The 19,801-nt window shown below is 36.3% G+C and overlaps 1 protein-coding gene across 50 annotated transcripts in view; it reads left to right on the top strand.

Annotated features, from left to right (window-relative positions):
• The window catches only part of plekha5 (pleckstrin homology domain containing, family A member 5), a 198,530-nt gene that overhangs the window by 121,139 nt on the left and 57,590 nt on the right, over nt 1-19,801 (top strand). For all 50 annotated transcript variants that reach the window (NM_001327786.1, XM_073946521.1, XM_009300011.5 and 47 more), the window contains 2 exons: nt 3,652-3,735; nt 18,851-18,971. In NM_001327786.1, the coding sequence (NP_001314715.1) occupies nt 3,652-3,735; nt 18,851-18,971 (205 nt within the window). The remainder of the gene's footprint in view (nt 1-3,651; nt 3,736-18,850; nt 18,972-19,801) is intronic.

Raw genomic sequence — 19,801 nt, 5'->3', positions numbered from 1 at the left:
ATAAAAATTATAAATATAAAATATAATATAATAATAAAATAAATTGTAATATATGTATATATATATATTATGTATATTGTTGCATTGTATGTAAACGAATTAAATATAAAATATAAATTTGGATATTTCTTTGTGTTTTATAATAAAAAGTATGCAGTAACATTATAGTTATGCTTTGTTTTAAATTACACATGTAATGTAGTAATATAAAAAACATAAAAATAATTTATATAAATAACAAAAAATAAAATATGTAAATAAATGTAAAATATTAATTCGTGTCTCTTAATAAAGTATGCAGTATTGGTGCATTCACAAGGAGCTTCAGCATCAACACTTGGCGGCGGGTGTGTCTAAAGTTGGGGCTGACGCGATCGTCATAGCAGCATCAACCAATGAAGTAAATCCTCAATTGGCTACTGTCTGAGCTGGAGTATTTGCATAAAGTGATCTGATTGGCTGACTCTTCCATTGCTGCTTGAAAAGTTGAGATGACGACAGATCCATAATTCAGTTTGGCAATGCTTGACGTCACCTATTCGAAGTGAATGGGAAGCGTTGACGCTAACACCCTGTGTGAATGGGGCATAACATTTTGCAGTTACAGATTATGCAATCAAAAAAGCAAGCAAAAATAATAATTATAATTTTTTTTCATATATATCAAATCCATTAACAACAGAACACAAACAGTACAATACAAACCAATCAATATACATTAAAACACATATATAAGCATTTATAAAACATATATCTTTTTATTCTAACTGTCTACACATTTTCTAATTTATTAATATATTCATTTATTTAGTTAGTTACTTAGTGTGAATTGAAACATTTGTTCATGATTCTTCGAAATGCTTTTGCGCTGCCAGAAAACTGAATTGAGTTTGAGTGAATGTGTTGTGTATGTGTGTGTGTGTGTGTGTGTGTGTGTGTCTCGTCTGTCCTCATGTGAGGCTCATCTGTGCTGAACGTCTCCTCTGTCCTCCTGCAACAGTAACAGTGTTTATTAAAGCAGAGGGAGGAGAGTCTTTATCTTCATGCTCAGACTCTGAGAAACACAGACACTTTCTCATAAACAGGGGATTTTAAACACAACATGCTGAAGTTCTGCACCACCTCTCGCTCCAGGTCTGTACATCATGCGTGTGATTGTTATCATTGATGTTGCTACGTGAATCGCAGGACATGCAATGTGGAATCTGGAGTATACAGTAGTATATAATATCACTATATATTATATCATTTTATAGACATGACATGCATTCTGGAGTCTGTTTTGTTTAATAAAATAATAAAGTAAAAGTGCATCAATTGCATGCGTTTATGTGTCCAGTGATACGCGAGTAAAAATGTTTCACGAGTTTACATGTGTAGCTTTAACAAAGATTAATTGCTTTTAATTATTTTTTTATGTTATTTTCAAGACTATACACCTTTATTGCATGTTTGATTGTTGTATTTCTGTACCTTAATACTTTTATTCAGGGGTTAGTCTGGGGTGCACATCATTTTGTTTGTTTGTGATTTTCACCAAAAGAGTATTTATGAAAACAACTGCACCTCCTACAATGTTCATCAGCACTTCAGGTGTGTGTTATCATCCTCAAACTGCTCCTGTGTGTAGCACTAGCTTCTTACACACCTCATCCAAAACCTCCTGCTGTGTTATGAACTGATTTTTGACTCTTGTAACTATGAAATAAGTGAAATCATGTAATTTAGTAATATATAGAGAGTTATATGCACTCAAAACCTGCCGGAACTACTTTAGCTGTATGTTTATCTGAAAATAACTGCCCTCCCTAGAATGTTCATCAGCTCTTCAGGTGTGTATTATTGCCTAATAATTCAACAGCCCGGATTATTCTGCTTATGTTATGGTCTCCACAGCTACAGCCACAGTTCAGATGTTGTATTTAAGACGATTGTTGATGTTTTTGTCCTCAAACTGCTCCTGTTAGCAGCACTAGTTTCTTACACACCTCATTCAAAGCTTTCTGTTGTGTAATAATGTGATTTTTGACTCCGTGTAGCTGTGAAATGACTGAAATCATGCAATGTAGTAATATATGCATCTGTAATGCACTCAAAACCTGCCGGAACTACTTTAGCTGTATGTTTATCTGAAAATTACTGCCCACCTTAGAATGTTCATCAACTCTTTAGGTGTGTATTAATAGTTCAACAGCCCGGGTTATTCTGCTTATATGGTCTACACAGCTACAGCCAGAGTTCAGATGTTGTATTTCAGACAATAATCAATGTTTTTGTCCTCAAACTGCTTCTGTGGGCATCACTAGTTTCTTACAGACCTCATTCAAAGCCTCCAGTTGTGTTATAATGTGATTTTTGACTCTTGTAGCTGTGAAATGCCTGAAATAAATCAGCGTATTGATATTTTTAGAGCTGTAATGCACTCAAAACCTGCCGGAACTACCTTAGCTAAATTTATTTCACACCTTCATCAGCACTTCAGGTATGTATAATAATCTAATAATTAAGCTTCCAGGAGTGCATAATTCTGCTTATACTATGGTCTCCACAGCTATAGCCACAGTTCAGATGTTATATTCAGGTTTTTGTCTTTAAATTGCTCCTGTGTGTAGCACTAGTTTCTTACACACCTCATCCAAAACCTCCTGCTGTGTTATGAACTGATTTTTGACTCTTGTAACTATGAAATAAGTGAAATCATGTAATTTGGTAGTATATATGAAGTTGTAATGCACTCAAAACCGGCCGGAACTACTTTAGCTGTGTTTATATTGAAAATAACTGCCCACCTTAGAATGTTCATCAGCACTTCAGGTGTGTTTTATCATCTAATAATTCAGCAGCCCAGATTATTCGGCTGATGCTGGTCTCCACACCTAAAGCCACAGTTCAGATGTTGTATTCAGACATTTGTCAGGTTTTTGTCCTCAAACTGCGCCTGTGTGCAGCACTAGTTTCCTACACACCTCATCTAAAGCCCTCTGTTCTGTTTTGATGTGATTTTTCACTTCTGTAGCTGTGAAATAACTAAAAATCATTCAGCGTATTGATATAAGGAACCGTAATGTGCTCAACCTGCCGGAACTACTTTAGCTGTGCGTTTATCTGGAAATAACTGCCCACCTTAGAATGTCCATCAGCCAATCAGAATCAAGCCTTCAACAGAGCTGTACTATTAATGTTTTACACTTTTCCATTGTGAACACACACTTATATATGGCATGCGCAAAATTCATTATGTCAATCAATGAAAATTACCTCTATGTCTAAGTCATAGGTCTCAAACTGGATTCCTGGAGGGCAGCAGCTCTGCACAGTTTTCCTCCGACCCTAATCAAACACAGCTGATCAAACTAATCAAGGTGTTCAAGACTACTAGAGGTTATTAAGCAGGTGTGAGTTGGAGCTAAACTGTGCAGAGCTGCGGCCCTCCAGGAATTGAGTTTGAGACCATTGGTTTAAATAATATAGGTTTTCTCCTGCTATCATCTTGAAATAATCAATTTCATATGATCAATCCTGAAATGATTAACTTCAACATCGCAGTTCATGAATCTAATAATTTCTCTGATCAATCGCCTGTCTACTTGGTTAACTGCAGTCTCGCACATCTCTAATTCCCACAATGCATCTGTCTTTTCTCTCCTGCAGCCACAATGAGCGAAAGGTGACCTGCAAGCATCCCGTCAGCGGCGTCCCGTCACAAGACAACTGCATCTTTGTGGTCAACGAACAGTGAGTCATTTCTTCTTTCTGCAGCTCTGAGTCACAAACCCAGCGCTTTGTCTAGGATTCACACACAAATCACATTCATCCGCTGATGTTATATCAGCCCAGCGTCCGCTTTCCCTGCTGTATTGAATGCTGGTTAATAGGGAATATATAAAGACTACAATGAAGTAATTAGTGGTGCATTCATGATCTAAACAAATGAGGCTATTCTTTTTAAAAGCGTTTTAAAAGCTGTTATTATTATCTATTAGCCTGACCATTGTATTTGTTGAACAGATACCAGAAAAGTGTTTAAATTATTATTGTGCATAGTTTTTTTTGTATGTAATTATCATCCTAAAATCATCACAAAGAGCAAACATTGATGATGATAATAATAATAGCAATAATAATAAATAGGGATGCACCGAGATATATATATATATATATATATATATATATATATATATTTTTTTTTTTTTTTGCAGATATCGATAACCGATAATACTTAAGATTTGGAGGCTGATAACCCATATATTAGCCTATAAATATAAATATTTTAATATGTCATATTTTTATACAGTGAACAACTTTACACTATCAAACATATCCACAATGATAAGGAATATGGTCACTTACAGAGTTATTAACGCACTGCAATCCCACACAAAGAAAGGACCGACTTTGAAGGAATAAACAATGTGAGGAAAGCTCCGTTATAGTGAACTGGACAAGTCTGAACAAGTTCGACCCACGCATGTGCAAGTCAAGCAGTTCTGTACAATAACATAATCTATCGGCTTAAAGATATCGGTCTAATTTTAATATCGGACCGATAACGATGTCATTAAAAATAGCATTTATTGGCTGATATCGGCCAAAATACATCGACCGATTATCGGCCAATATTACTGCCGATATATTGTGCATCCCTAATAATAATATTTTTTTATTGTTATTGTTGTTGTTATGGATATTTCTTAAATCTGTTTATTAATTTACTTTGTTTTATGTAGTATTATTTATCTATTTAAAAAACAAATAATAATAATATTTAATATTTAAATATTTAATATTTGTTGTTATTTTCATTAAAAACAAAAAGCATATTATTATTATTATTATTGTTGTTGTTGTTGTTGTTGTTGTTATTCAAATTATTATGATACATAGATTTTATACATAGACATAGAATATGTATTTATTTACTTTAATGTCTTTATTATTATTTATCTATTGTTTTTTTCTTCCTTACAGCATTCCAAAATAGCTAAAATACATAAGAATAAATAAATAAAAAGTAAAATAATTAATATTTGGGTTAAAGTGTCACTAACTAACTAGCTAGATACTAACAAACCTCCATTCATTCATTAATTAAATCATTTATTTTTTGTTGTATTATTATTATTGTTATTATTATTATTTTGATCTGCTTAAAGTCAATGGGATTTAATTTTGATTTCAGGATGTTAAGTACTGGATGAAAGGATAAACATTATATATATATATATATATATATATATATATATATATATATATATATATATATATATATATATATAATATAAATAAATGACGCATACATAAATAAATAAATGTATAATATAAATAAATAGCAGTAATATGCATTACTATTCTCGGCCTGTCTGCTAATGGATGCAAGTGTTACTATTTGTGCGTGAGCGTTTGAAACAAGTGAGCCACTAAATAGTCAACACACCCCCACATTTTCACACAAAGCCACCAGCAATTAACAGGCCGGTGCTGATTATGGCGGAGCTGAGAGGCCGATGGTGTGCACATTCTCATAGGCTGCTGTTGACATGGCTTTAGTCCTCACAGTTCAGCACTCTCGATAATAATGTTCAGGCCGACGCTGTCAGACTCCAGATCTCCAGTCTTCATCTCCGCTCTCTGTCCCCCTGCGTCCTCTAGCAAAGTCAACATCTTCCCTCCGCTGCCGTTTATCCAGGCAGGTTTAATCTCCGACCAAACAGATAAACTTCTGCAAAGAAGCGTCTGTGCTGCAGATATTTGCATCTGATGAAGACTTAAGGGGTTTGTTCGCTATTGTGTTGTTTCAAACCTGTTTGACGTCCTTCTGCCAAGCAGTTTTCTGCCAATTTTCCATTAAAAATGACATTTTCGACCTTCTTAGATAAGAAAAAACAATTACAGAACATGTACTGTGAATGTTGTACATGTAAGCTGTAGATGCCAGGCAGTTAAATGGGACCTATTATGCAAAATTCACTTTTAAAAGGGGTTTAAACACAGTTGTGTTGCAATATACTATAGTATACCAACTACTAATAGTGAAATTGCATTAATTGAATACACCAAACACTTTGAAAAACTTTGATTGACATTCTCCCTTTGTACGTGTCATTAAAGGGGGAAAGCCCAGCCTATTATTGAAGATCTCTCCCTCATTAGCATAGGATGTTAGTCTTGTTTTTAACCTGCCACTATGCTGACAGTCATTTGTAGCTCCGCCCTCTTTTAAAAAGAGCACAATCTCATTTGAATTTAAAGCGACAGTCACCAAAATGCCACAATTAGGATCAAAGCCCAAAGGGTCTGTTTCAAGACAGGTTCGAGCTGATAGAAACTCAAATAACCACTCATTACAACCGAGGTATGCAGATGCTGAATGCAAAACACCTCCAACCTTGAGGCAGATGGGCTACAGCAGCAGAAGACATCACCGGGTGCCACTCCTGTCAGCTAAGAACAGGAAACTGAGGTTATAATTGGCACAGGCTCACCAAAACTGGACAATAGAAGATTGGAAAAACGTTGCCTGCTCTGATGAGTCTCCATTTCTGCTGCAACATTCGGATAGTAGGGTCAGAATTTGCCATCAACAACATGAAAGCATGGATCCATCCTGCCTTGAATCAACAGTTCAGGCTTCTGGTGGTGGGTTAATGGTGTGGGGGATATTTTATTGGCACACTGTGGACCCATTAGTACCAATTGAGCATCCTGTCAACGCCACAGCCTACATGAGTATTGTTGATGACCATGTCCATCCCTTTATGACCATCTTCTGATGGCTACTTCCAGCAGGATAACGCGCCATGTTATACAGCAGGAATCATCTCAGACTGGTGTCTTGAACATGATAATGAGTTCACTGTACTTAAATGGTCTCCACAGTCACCAGATCTCAACCCAATAGAGCAACTTTGGGATGTGGTGGAACGGGAGATTCACATCATGGATGTGCAGCCCACAAATCTGCAGAAGCTGCGTGATGCTATCATGTCAATGTGGAGCAAAATCTCTGAGGAATATTTCCAGTACCTTGCTGAATCTATGTCATGAAGGATCAAGGCAGTTTTAAAGGCAAAAGGGGTCTAACCTGGCATTAATATCAACCAGGCAATAAAAAAAAATAATAAAGATAATAAACCCAATATTTCTAATGCTGCCTTTAATATCCAATCGATACCTATACTATAGATGCAGGAAATCATATTTACTAATAAATGTCTATGTAAACAATATTCACTATAGATGTGTATGTCATTGTTTCCAAATATTCCACAGACATCATGCAGATTTGAAACAACTTGATTTGATCCTTGATCCTGAGTTGTTTTGAGTGTTTTTCAGTACAAAGTGAACAGTAGTGCAGCACAAATGAGAGCGATGTTCGAGTCTTTCAGTTTCACGTTTGCTTTGCTGCTGATTTCGGGATCCTTTTTTTCCCCCATGCACGTTTCAATTATCACCTCCATCTTGCTTTTTCTGTTAAGTCAATGTTAATGAGATTTACACTTATTTTTACTCCGTGTGGTGTTTGACGATGTGAGAGACTCGCGCTCAAAGGTGTGGATGCGTTTGTGAAATCTCAACACGATGTGAAGCTCACGCAGCTCTTATATCTCACATCATCAGCTTTGTGTTTACTTCAGGATACTGCAGAGCTGAACACCACTGCTTTCGGTGATTGGTTTGTTGCCAGCACCAGGATTTAAAGAGAAATCTATCCATGTCTCCAGACCTTACAAAACAGTGTGCACCATATGCTTTTAGCTGTATATTCCAGTCGAATCAGTTTAGTGTGATCAAGCTGTTCAACTAGTTTACCAGTTCAACCAGTTTAACTTCCATGGTCAACCTTGTCTCAACCAATTGGTCAAATAAAACCAAGTTAATGCCATTTTAAAATGGTTTTAGTTTTTAAAGGCATGGTCAACCTTGATGTCAACAGCTTGATGGCGATATAAAAACCAACTTAGTTTTTATCTAGATTTTTCTAGTAATATCAGTTTACTGTGGTAAAGTTGGTCAACTAGTTTACCAGTTTAACTACCCTGGTGAACACTGATCTCAACTGCTCTTCATATAAAACCCAGTGTGTGCAATTAGGTTTTAGTTGGATTTTACAGTCATGTCAGCTCAAGATGGTGAAGCTTACCAGTTTAGCTTCCCAGGTCAGCCTTGACCCAATCATGTGGTTATATAAAACTCAGTTTCTGCCATTAAATATTGGTTAAAGTTGGATTTTACAGGCATGTCAACTCAAAGTTAAAGTCAAGTTGGTCAGCTAGTCTACCAGTTCAACCAACCAGCTTGACCTTGATCCCACCTGTTGGCTTTATAAAACCTAGTACAGTATATGAAATTAGAGACTGGTTTTAATTGGATTTTGCCGGCATGCCAGCTCAAGATGGTAAAGTTTAGTCTACTAGTTTGCCAGTTCAACCAGTTGACCCAATCAATTGGTTAGATGAAATCCAATTTCTTCCATTAGAATTGGTTTTAGTTGGATTTTTCCGGCATGTCAGCTCAAGCTTGTGAAGTTAGTCTACAAGTTTCTCAGTTTAACCAGTTTAGCCACCCAGGTCTACCTTCACTCAACCAATTGATCATTTAAAATCCAGTTTTTGCCATTAGAAATTGGATTTAGTTCAATTCTGCTGGCATGTCACCTCAAAGTCAAAGTCAAGTTGGTCAGCTAGTTTACCAGTTCAACCCAGTAATCTATGATCCCCCTGTTGGCCATATAGAACCCTGTGTATGCAATTGGAAACTGGTTTTAGTTGGATTTTATGAGCATGTCTGTTCAAGGTGAAGTTAGTCAGCTAGTTTTTCTGTTTAACCAGTTTAGCCACCCAGGTCAACGTTGACCTAACCCATTGATCATATAACACAAAGTTTCTGCCATTTGAAATTGGATTTAGTTTAGATCTTCAGGTAAATCCTGATGCCACCACTTGTGACCTAGAAACCATATAAAACCAACCTTTGCAATTAGAAACTAGTAGATTTTAGTTTGATCCTCCAGTCATATGTAGCTTACATAATCAGGTCTATGTTGATGCCACAGACTTGAAACTTAGAAGCTATAAATAATTATTCTGAACAGTCAAAAGTTGGGTTTAGCTATATTTCTAGTCATATCAGGTCAAGTATTGTTAAAATGCAACTTCTTTACTTATGGTTTTCGCCTTCATTTCTGCAGCATGCATTAAGTTTGGATATATTTCCCCACAGCAATGCTCTTGTCATGAAGCGGTAGATTTCTTGCATGTTTTGGATTGCACTTTGTTTTAAGGCCATTGATTTGTCTTAATTAGCTGGACAAACACTTTATATTGTCGACAGTAAGCCAATTACAGAGACCGTTTCACCACCACAATTCTTCACAAAATCCATTCTAAAATACATATCTATTTGCCAGTATTGCATTCCCTAAAGACATTGACTCAGCTGAGGTTGCTGCAATGCTTCTATTTCAACTTCTGGTCATAAGATTTCATGCAGCCCTTGTTATGTAACCAATTTTGCGTCACGACGACAGCACGTCTGTGGCGTTTGGCCTGAAGTGCCCTCATTTCTCATCGTCACAGTAGAAGCTCATTAATTTGCATGGTCATTTTTCCACCCTCTTCAATATTTTCTCATTTTTCTGCCACTCTTTTGATGTATGAAGCTGGTGTGTGGCATAATAGTGCTGACAGAGCGTCCTATGCCCTTAATTATTAAAACAATTAACAGAGCAGTCATATCTAGGTGGTTTTTTTTCTGACTACTTTTGGGATATAAACTCTCATGTTGTAGTTGTTTTGAATTATTAAACCTTCTTCCAAATATCTGCATGTTTTAGCATGTGTGGGGTCTTCAGGATATTGGCGACAACATAATAAATGGTTAGTCTATCTGAAGGTTGGTGTATGACAGATTGAGTTGCCCTTGAGCAATGTCAGAGCTGCCAGAATTCCAGCCCATGAGGTGACGGCGAGTTTTAGAGGAAAACAGTACAAGCACTGTTGTGGTCTGTGTAATTAAACTGAAAATAATAAAAGGTTTTTGCTGATCAGCTATCCAGTGCCTTGAGGCTGGTAATTCTACTTTATAGTTCATTTCACAACACTATTGCTTCTTTCTCTTTTTATTATTGTTCTTGTTTGCTTTCCAACATTTCCCTGCTGGAAAATCCAAGTCCTATCAGTTCAAGGTGGTCATTCTGTGAACTTGCTTAACCAGGTCAATTTAGAACCCAACAGCTTGATGACTATCTGAAAACCAGATAAAACCAACATTTATCATCAGAAAATGGTTTAACTAGATTTTCTAGCCATTAAAGCTCAATTTGGTCAACGTGTTTACCAATTTACACAAGAATAACTACCGTTGTCCACCATTAGAAGGTTTTAGATGGACTGACTTTAGTCATGTCAGCTTGAAGTGGTCAGTGTGTTTACCATTTAAACTATAACAGCCTAAACCATGTGTCTACCACAAACTGGTTCTAGCTGCTTTTATTTCCAGTCAAAGCTCATGGTGGTCTGCATGGTCAAGTAACTTAGCACCATTAGTCAACTTTGACCATCTAGAAATCATATAAAACTAGCAAGAAACTTTAATAACAGATCTCAGATTGGTCAAGTTGGCCAAAGTTTAACCATCTTGAAACCTAGATGCAGTATATATATAAACCAATGCCTACTATAAGAAACTGGACATATCTGAATTTTCCAGCTCAAGGTGGTCTAGTTGATCAACTAGTTTACCCAATTCAACCAGTTTAGATACAATTGTTCACTATTAGAACTTTGTAATAAAATCAGCTTGAGGTTGCTAAACCAGCGTAACTTTCCAGGTCAATCTGATGCAATAAACTTTGAATCGGAGGGAAAACAGTGCTCCTATTTTCCAGTCATATAAAATTCTGGTAGTTGAGTAGTTTAAGACACTGGGTCAACCTTGACCCCATCATCTAAATGAACCAGAAACCATATAAACCAGAACCAGAATGAACCAGAAACCATATAAAACTATCTTGAGTCTTTAGAAACTGGTCTCAAAGTGGTCTAGCTCAATGGTTCTCAAAGTGGGGGTCAGGACCCCCCGAGGGGTCGTGGGACAATGAAAGGGGGTCGCCTGGTGGTTTCCAAAAATCTATTTATTTTTATTAAACCATAAAAATTACCATATTTTATCCATAACCTTCTGAAGAGAAAAAAAAATGTCATTTATACCATATATAGTTACTATAGTAGCTTATAGTTACTACTTCTATTGGATTGCAACCCCTGGGGTACATTGTATTAAAGACACAGCAATAACTTTGGTTAAACTCACGGTTAACCTTTGTGGCCCATTTCCAGCTCTTATACATAAAAAAAAAATTAAAAGAAGACTGAATGGACTTGGGTCCATTGGTGTGTGTGCGCCATTGCATGCAAGGTTTCTGTATTTATAACCACCTCAGAGTATATTGGGGGTCGCGGCCTGAAAAGTTTGGGAACCCCTGGTCTAGCTGGCCAACTAGTTCAGTTCCACCAGTTTAGCTACCCATGCCACCATATTGAAACCTAGATTCAATATAAAACCAGTTGAACTTTTAAAGTTCAAGGTGGTCAATTTGGTCACCTAGTTTACCAATTCAATTAGCTTAGCTACCCGGGTCAACCTTGATGCCACTACCTTAAAACTGAACACAGCCTAAAACCATCAGAAACTGATTTCATCTGGATTTTCCATCAGGGTCTGTCATTAATCTTCCTCATTTGAAGGTTTCATTGAGTTGCTGGTGAATGTGTGTCATAACTATAATTTGCTTCTGAGTTTTTTTCAAAGCCCAAATGATTATGTATTCAGTTCATTTTCTTTCCTTTTTTTCTAGCCTGAATTGTGGGAATCTTGTCCATCCTGTTTTAAGCAGGTAATGCTTTGCAGGCAGCCCTTTTTATTTCAGTCATCTCTTCTCTTAAACCTCATCCGGAGCCATCCATTCATCTCTGGTTGTTTTGCCATTCTGTCTCATTAATCCTGCTCAAACACTAACCCAAGGCGCTATTTGAACTGGATTGCCTGTTATCCTGCTATGCATCGCTAATGTGGAGATATGCAAGATTTATGTGTGCCGTCCGATTTGTCTTACCCACGTTGAATATGTAACACGAATCTCCTTGTGCTGAAGTCGCAGCGGGAGACGGGCGTTCGTTCTCAGTCAGAAAATGAATTATGTTTCCTCAGCTGATTCGGCAGGAGTCCTGTAATCCCACGCTTCGCGACGAGACGGAGCACTTTGAGTCTGTAAACAGTCCCGTCAAGCTCTGGATGGAGATGAAACACTTATTCGTCACGAGTCACTGCTTAACATACATGCCATGGGGGCTCGACGTACACGCGCCCCCGGTGGCCTCCCGTAAAACCCAGAGCGATGCTTTTCTGTTCAATATGTGAAGTGCATTTGACAGTTAAATGTTGCTTTTTTTATGGTTTGCCGTCAAAACAAATCACACCATTGGCGATAACCCTAAAAGCAACACGTGTCAAGCACTTAACTGGGACAATAAGAGAAAAATGTTGTTCTGAAGCAGTCAGGATGGTGAAAATACAGCTAAACGTGTCCCTGCGGCCCTCTTTCCTCATTCTGGCATTGATTTCCAGACCTGAGATGTCCAAAATAAGACCCTGAATGCTGCTTTACCTGTGTCTTTTTTTAGGCAACATCTGGGAGACAAAGTAGGGCAACAATTGAGGCCTTCAGAGCAGGCTTATTATTGTTGGCTGAAACTACAACGGTTTAAAATAAAGAAATAAACATCTAAAAATAGCATCCCAGGTGATTTCCAGGGTTACATTTCTCATGTTCATTTAGTTCATTCACTATTGTAGAAATTTAATAAAAGGATAACCATCTAGATTTTACAAAGATCCCTATATTGTCATGTATATACACTCCCTGTCAGAAGTCTTTTCGCCTATCCAAGTTCTGGGAACAACAAATAATAACTGGACTTCTAGTTGATCATTTGGTATCAGAAGTGGCGGTCCCACTTTATATTAAGTGGCCTTAACTAATATGTATTTACACAGTAATTAATAGTTTGTTACATTGTACTTATTGTGTAAATACATGTATTTACTGTGTACTTATGCTTGATTAAATACCTGTATGTAATTACATCTGTAATTAACTTCTGTAATTACATTTGTAAATACACTGTTGACCATTCCCTACACCTTAAACCAGCCTTAAACCTACCCATACAACCAAACCTGTCCATAACCCAACCTCTATCTCAACTCAAGAGCACCACAAGTGTACTCAAATACATTATGAACGCAGTAAGTACATTGTATTTATTTTTAATGCAACTACATAGTAGTTAAGGACACTTAATATAAAGTGGGACCGAAGTGGCTTATATGGAAGGCAAAGGCCTCTGGATTACGCATATTATAACCAAAATAAAATATAATCATGCCTTGATTTTAATCATTTAATTAGGACAGTAAGGTCTGACTCTGCTTAGACAAAAGTCTTGACACTTAACAGAAATTGTGCCCAGTATAGAATATAAAGTCATGCTGCAGTGGAGACAGAATGAATATTGTGTCTGACTCCATCATGAGCTTGGAGGACTGCATCCATACATCTCTGCAATGACTCAAATCACTGATTAATAAAGTCATCTACAGTTGCAAAGAAAGCGTTCTTGCAGGACTCCCAGAGTTCATCAAGATTCTTTGGCTTCATCTTCAATGCCTCCTCCTTCATCTTACCCCACACATGCTCAATACTGTTCATGTCTGGTGACTGGGCTGGCCAATCCTGGAGGTCCTTGACGTTCGTTGCTTTCAGGAGCTTTGATGTGGAGGCTGAAGTATGAGAAGGAGCGCTATCCTGCTGGAGAATTTGCCCCTGTCCTGTGGTTTGTAATGTAATGGGCAGCACAAATGTCTTGATACCTCAGGCTGTTGATGTTGCCATCCACACTGCAGATCTCTCGCACGCCTCCATCCTGAATGTAACCCCAAACCAGGATTTTTCCTTCACCAAACTTGACTGATTTCTGTGAGAATCTTGACTCCATGTGGATTCCAGTGGGTCTTCTACAGTTTTTGTGATGATTGCAGATCAACAGATGATTCAGTCTACCTTCTGCCTCTTTTCCAAATGATCAACTAGAAGTTAAGTTATTATTTGTTGCTCTTACAACTGAGATCAAGAACAAGACTTTTATCAGGATGTTTGTCAGGTGATGTTTTTCATCTAAAGTCTTTTTTTTCCAATTAATTTCTGGTCCTGCCTAAATTTTGCTTGCCAGTTGTCTAGTTTTACTCAGAAACACAAGGGCCTAATTTTGATGACTTTGATACTTTTGATAACATGCTTTGCTCCGCCTCTAAAACCTGACATCACAAATCTCTCAGTCAGTCACATCGATTAACCATACATATAAATGTTCTATATTTTAATTTTTGTTTAACTATTGGTCAATTTCCAAAAGTTAATGTCATGTCCCACACATTTATTTCCCATTTAATGTATAATTGTACTTGGAAATACAGTTTCTAGAGTTTTAGTGACTTTACGACCTTTAAAAATGAGAGCCATTTAATATTTTGTTTTGAATTATTCACATTTCTCCAAAGATGAAATGTTTGTACACAATTTTTGTGTAATTGATCGTCTTTTTCTTAAAACAAATCAAGTTAAGCCACCAAATATAGTCATTTTTCCTCCAATTATTTTGTCCCAATCAATAAAATCAGACCACAGACACTTTTTCCCTCTTGTTTCACTAAAAAATACAACAGCAGCAGTTCTTGATGACTAAGTGCTCTTTTATGTCTACAAAAACTAGGTTAGGGTCTGAAAAGACAAAATATGCACCAGTTTTGAGATATTTTCCCTATGTTCTTCAAGGTTGACGTGTTTAACCTTCTTAATTGACGCTGCCTCCGATGAAAAGAAGAATGAGTTAAAGGGCTAGAGAGAGAAATGGTGACAGACAGAGTGTTTTAAAGGCTAGCATGACTCATGCGTTTTAGCGGATGACCTCCAGTTGGTGCCCAACCAACCCACAAACCCATCTGAACGTCAATTATCTCTGGATTGAGCGCGGTTTAGCTGGGCTAATTTCACACTCGCTGCCACTCTTCCTCTGAAGACGCCGTCAGATGTCAGCTGAATGATGGCCGCCAGCAAGGCTACGCTAAAGCTCATTATTTCAGAAGAGATTAATTAATGAACGCTAATAGCCGTGTTGAATGCTCAATTTAATTTGAGATCGCCGGCCTGGAAGGTCGAACTTGGTTCTGTGCACCAGGCTGACCCTATAATGTCTTGAATATTTTTGTCTCTTCATGTGTGTGCATGACTGCTGACTGTTCACCGTCTCACAATGTGCCTCTTTGTGTTTGTTCCCAATGCAAAATCAGATGCTTGTGTCAAATGACAAGCACTCGTGGAAGGAGTCTGCGGTAAAGAAGAAATTGAGCCAAACAGTTCTGTTAAGGATGTTCTGGTTGCAATGAATGTAACTTTAAGGTTTTAAGAAGGAGATTGAGGCATTAAAATTGCCTAACTTTGGCCATCTGGGATTTTTTTGACTCAGTGAGTCATTATGTGAAGATTCAGTTTGTCCAGATACTTTAAATCAGTTTACCAAAGAGTTTGTCTGAGTGGATCAAATGAATCAAATAGTTATTAATGACCAATAAGTGAAGATTTCTTCCAAATGAATCAATTGAATCATTAATTGTAGACGAGATAATTTAAACCTGTGAGTCATGAACTGGAGATTCAAACTGATTCAGTGAGTTGTTTACCGGAGAGTTGCTATGACTGCATCAATTGAATCAGTGAAATGTTAACTAGAGGCTCACGCTGACTAAACCATTTGAATCAGTGAATCATTAATTGGAAACTTACTCTGACATAAGTCATGAACTGGAGATTTAAACTTGATTCAATTAGTTGCTTACCAAAGAATTGCTCTGAGTGTAACTATTAGGCTTTAAAAAGAAGTTTAAGGCATCAAAATTGTCTGACTCTGGCCATGTGGGTTTATTTAACTCAGTGAGTCATTAGGTGAAGATTCAGTTAGACTAGATACTTTGACTCAGTTTACCTAAGAGTTGCCCTGAGTTTATCAGTTAAATCAAATAGTTCTTAATAAACGATATGTGAGGATTTAGAGTCCTTTGAATCATTGAATCAGAAATTGCATACTTGCTCTAATCAGATGAGTCATGAACTGTAGATTGTAACTGATTCAGTGAGGGATTATTTGACTTAGTGAGTCATTATGTAAAGATTTGGTCTGACTCTATTTTGAATCAGTTATTTTTTACCTGGAGACTTGCTCTGGTTTAATCATTTGAGTTAGTTAGTCCTTACTGGAGAATCTCTCTGACTGAATCAATTAAATTAATCAGTGGTTAAGTGAAGATTTATTCCAATGGATTAATTTGAATCAGTGAGTCATTAACTTTATATTCACACTGGATATTTAGTGAGTTGTTTACCGAAGAGTTGCTATGACCTGAACGATTGAATCAGTGCATTGTTAACTAGAGACTCGCTCTTTAAGTGAAAATTTTCATCAAATTAATGATTTGAATCATTGAATCGTTAATAGCAGACTTGTTCTGACCAAATACTTTGAATCAGTGAGCCATGAATTGGAGATTTAAACTGATTTAGTGAGTTGTTTATCGAAGGATTGCTTTGACTGGATCAGTTGAATCAATGAGTTATTAACTAGAGACTTGCCAAAAATCTTGCCAAATCTTTTGAATCAGTAAGTCAATAAGGGACATTTTCGGCCAAATGAATCATTAATAGCACACTTGATCTCACCAGATACTTTAAATCAGTGTGTCATGAATTGGACAAACTGTTTTTTGAACGGTTGCTCTGACCAGATCAGTTGAATCAATGAGTTATTAACTAAAGATTTGCTCTGACCAATTAATTTGTATCAGTGAGTCTTTATGTGTAGTCATCAACAGTGATTCAGTGAGTTGTTTAGCAATTGAATCAGTGAATTAACTAGAGATTGCTTTGTCTGAATCAATTGTATCAGTGAGTGATTTGTCGATTATCTCCAATTGAATCAACGAGTTAATAGAGACTCACTCTGACTGAACAAATGAATCTTTAATTGCAGTTTGTTAAACAAAGAAATAAAGGTATACACTATTGTAATGACACAGAAATGAATACATAAATATTTAGATTGAGCATCTCTTTAAATGCATGACCAATATTGATGCAAATAACACACTTCATGCTAACATGGAGTGTTTTGTGAATCAGCGAGTGTTTTCTTCATCAAACTGACCCAGAAGGCAGACAGCTTTATTTTTTACCCTGGTGTTCGCTCTTCTCCCTTTGCTCCAGATAGCAGTAGTGTCCCCAGACGTCGTCGCTCTACCGTATCGCAGAAATATAGGCCAACCCTACGGGACAATGCCTTCAGTTCAGCATGGGGATTTCAGCCTTTATGGATGCATTTATCTAGCTTTCTCTTCACTTGCGTTAAATAAGGCTGACATGACTGAGTTTACAGCCTGTATTTTTGTGTTGGTCCTTTAGCTTGACTGGAACATACACTGCAAAACAAGTCTTGTTTCTTGGCCAAGTATCTAAAACCTCATAAATGAAGAAGCATTTTCTAGACAAGCATGACATATTGTCTTGTTTTTTAGAAATGGAGTCAAAATTAAGCGAGTTTTAATTAAAATAAGCAAAATAATCAAATGGGGTTGGCTAAATCTTGTTTTAGCTTTGGAATATCATTATTTTGCCTCTTGCGATGGAAGATTATTTTGATTGTTGTAAAGAAAAACTCCTACATTTTTTACTTGTCTTGAAAATGCTTCTTGATTAAAGGCTTGTGTGCTGTTTGGGATGTTTTCATCCCCTCTCGGGTGATTTTGAGTCTTAATTTGGCCACAACTTTCTCTGTTTCAGCAAATAAAATGATTTTTGGCAACAGATCTGTCTAGAAAAAAAGTGCTATATAATTGAAAGGAATTATTATTATTATTATTAGTAGTAGTAGTAGTAGTAGTAATAATATAGTTATTATTATTATTATTATTATTATTAGTAGTAGTAGTAGTAGTAGTAATAATATAGTTGTTATTATTATTATTATTATTATTATTATTATTATTATTATTATTATTATTATTATTATTAATATTAGTAATAATATAGTTGTTATTGTTATTATTATTATTATTATTAGTAGTAGTAGTAGTAGTAGTAGTAGTAATAATATAGTTGTTATTATTATTATTATTATTATTATTATTAGTAGTAATAATATAGTTGTTATTATTATTATTATTATTATTATTATTATTAGTAGTAGTAGTAGTAGTAGTAGTAGTAATAATATAGTTGTTATTGTTATTATTATTATTATTAGTAGTAGTAGTAGTAGTATTAGTAGTTGTAGTAATAATATAGTTGTTATTGTTGTTATTATTATTATTATTATTATTATTATTATTAATAATATAGTTGTTATTGGTATTAATAATAATAATAATAATAATAACAATAATAATAATAATAATAATAATATAGTTGTTATTGTTATTATTAATAGTATTAATAATAATAATAATATTAATAATGATAATGATAATAATAATAATAATAATATTATTATTATTATTATTATTATTATTATTATTAAATAAATAAATAAAATAATGTGTTTTAATCTTTGACTTTTCATGCAAAAAACGAAATCCCTTTCATTGTTGTTCACTTTCCTGTAAAAGCTATTGAGTAACTGATCGTCTGTGGTACTGGATGAGCTATAATGCATGACTAAGACTCATTCCTGTCTTAATCTTCCAGACCAGCGACCAAAGCACCAGAGGCGGAGAAGAAGGAGCGTCCCACCAGCACCATGAGCGAAGCCTCAAACTACACCGGCGGCTCCGACTACACCACACATCCCAGCAGCCCCACAACCAGAGTGAGTCTCCACTAACTAATGCCTGTCCTATCATCAACTACCAAATGTTGTAGCCCATATCTCGCATACAGCACTGATACATTTAAATAAGCTACTATAAATGAAAACCAAGGCGTCACGGTGGCGCAGTGGGTAGCACGATCACCTCACAGCAAGAAGGCCGCTGGTTTGAGCCCTGGCTGGGTCAGTTGGCATTTCTGTGTGGAGTTTGCATGTTGTAGTGTATGTGTGTGAATGCAAGAGTGTATGGATGTCTCACAGTGTTGGGTTGTGGCTGGAAGGGCATCCGCAGCATAACACATATGCTGGATAAGTTGGTGGTTCATTCCGCTGTGGTGATCCCAGATTAATAAAGGCACTAAGCTGAAAAGTAAATGGATGGATGAAACTTAAAACCATTTAACTAACCAGATAACCAACTAAATCACCAACCATGGCCCAGTTGTAGCTGGAAATACCGCACTGTCCCATCATGCATCAGTAGCACGTTATGCAATTATTGCCCTCATTAGTGCACATTTGCTTGATTTTCTTTGCTCTGTGGTGTGGAGGTTATGTAAAGGAGCAGAAATACGGGCAACAAGTTAGATTTCCATTTTTATATGTGCTTTCAGTAAATCCTGGTGTTTCCTTCTTGCATTTTTAATGTAAAATATGCAAAATATGCCTCATTATTCAAGGCTTTGGAAGGACTAGTCAGCTCGTCATCCTGAAAGTGTCTTTTTGCACCTCTCTAGCCTTTTTATAACAGCCAAATATAATAAACAATTCATGAATGGCTTTGGCTGACACTGCCGGTGTTTCTCAAATAAATGACTGAATGAATATGC

The sequence above is a fragment of the Danio rerio genome, chromosome 4 (genome assembly GCF_049306965.1).
Source record: "Danio rerio strain Tuebingen ecotype United States chromosome 4, GRCz12tu, whole genome shotgun sequence".
Lineage (NCBI taxonomy): Eukaryota > Metazoa > Chordata > Actinopteri > Cypriniformes > Danionidae > Danio > Danio rerio.
The sequence above is the reverse complement of the archived record's forward strand: the minus strand, read 5'-3'. Positions and strand labels throughout refer to the sequence as shown.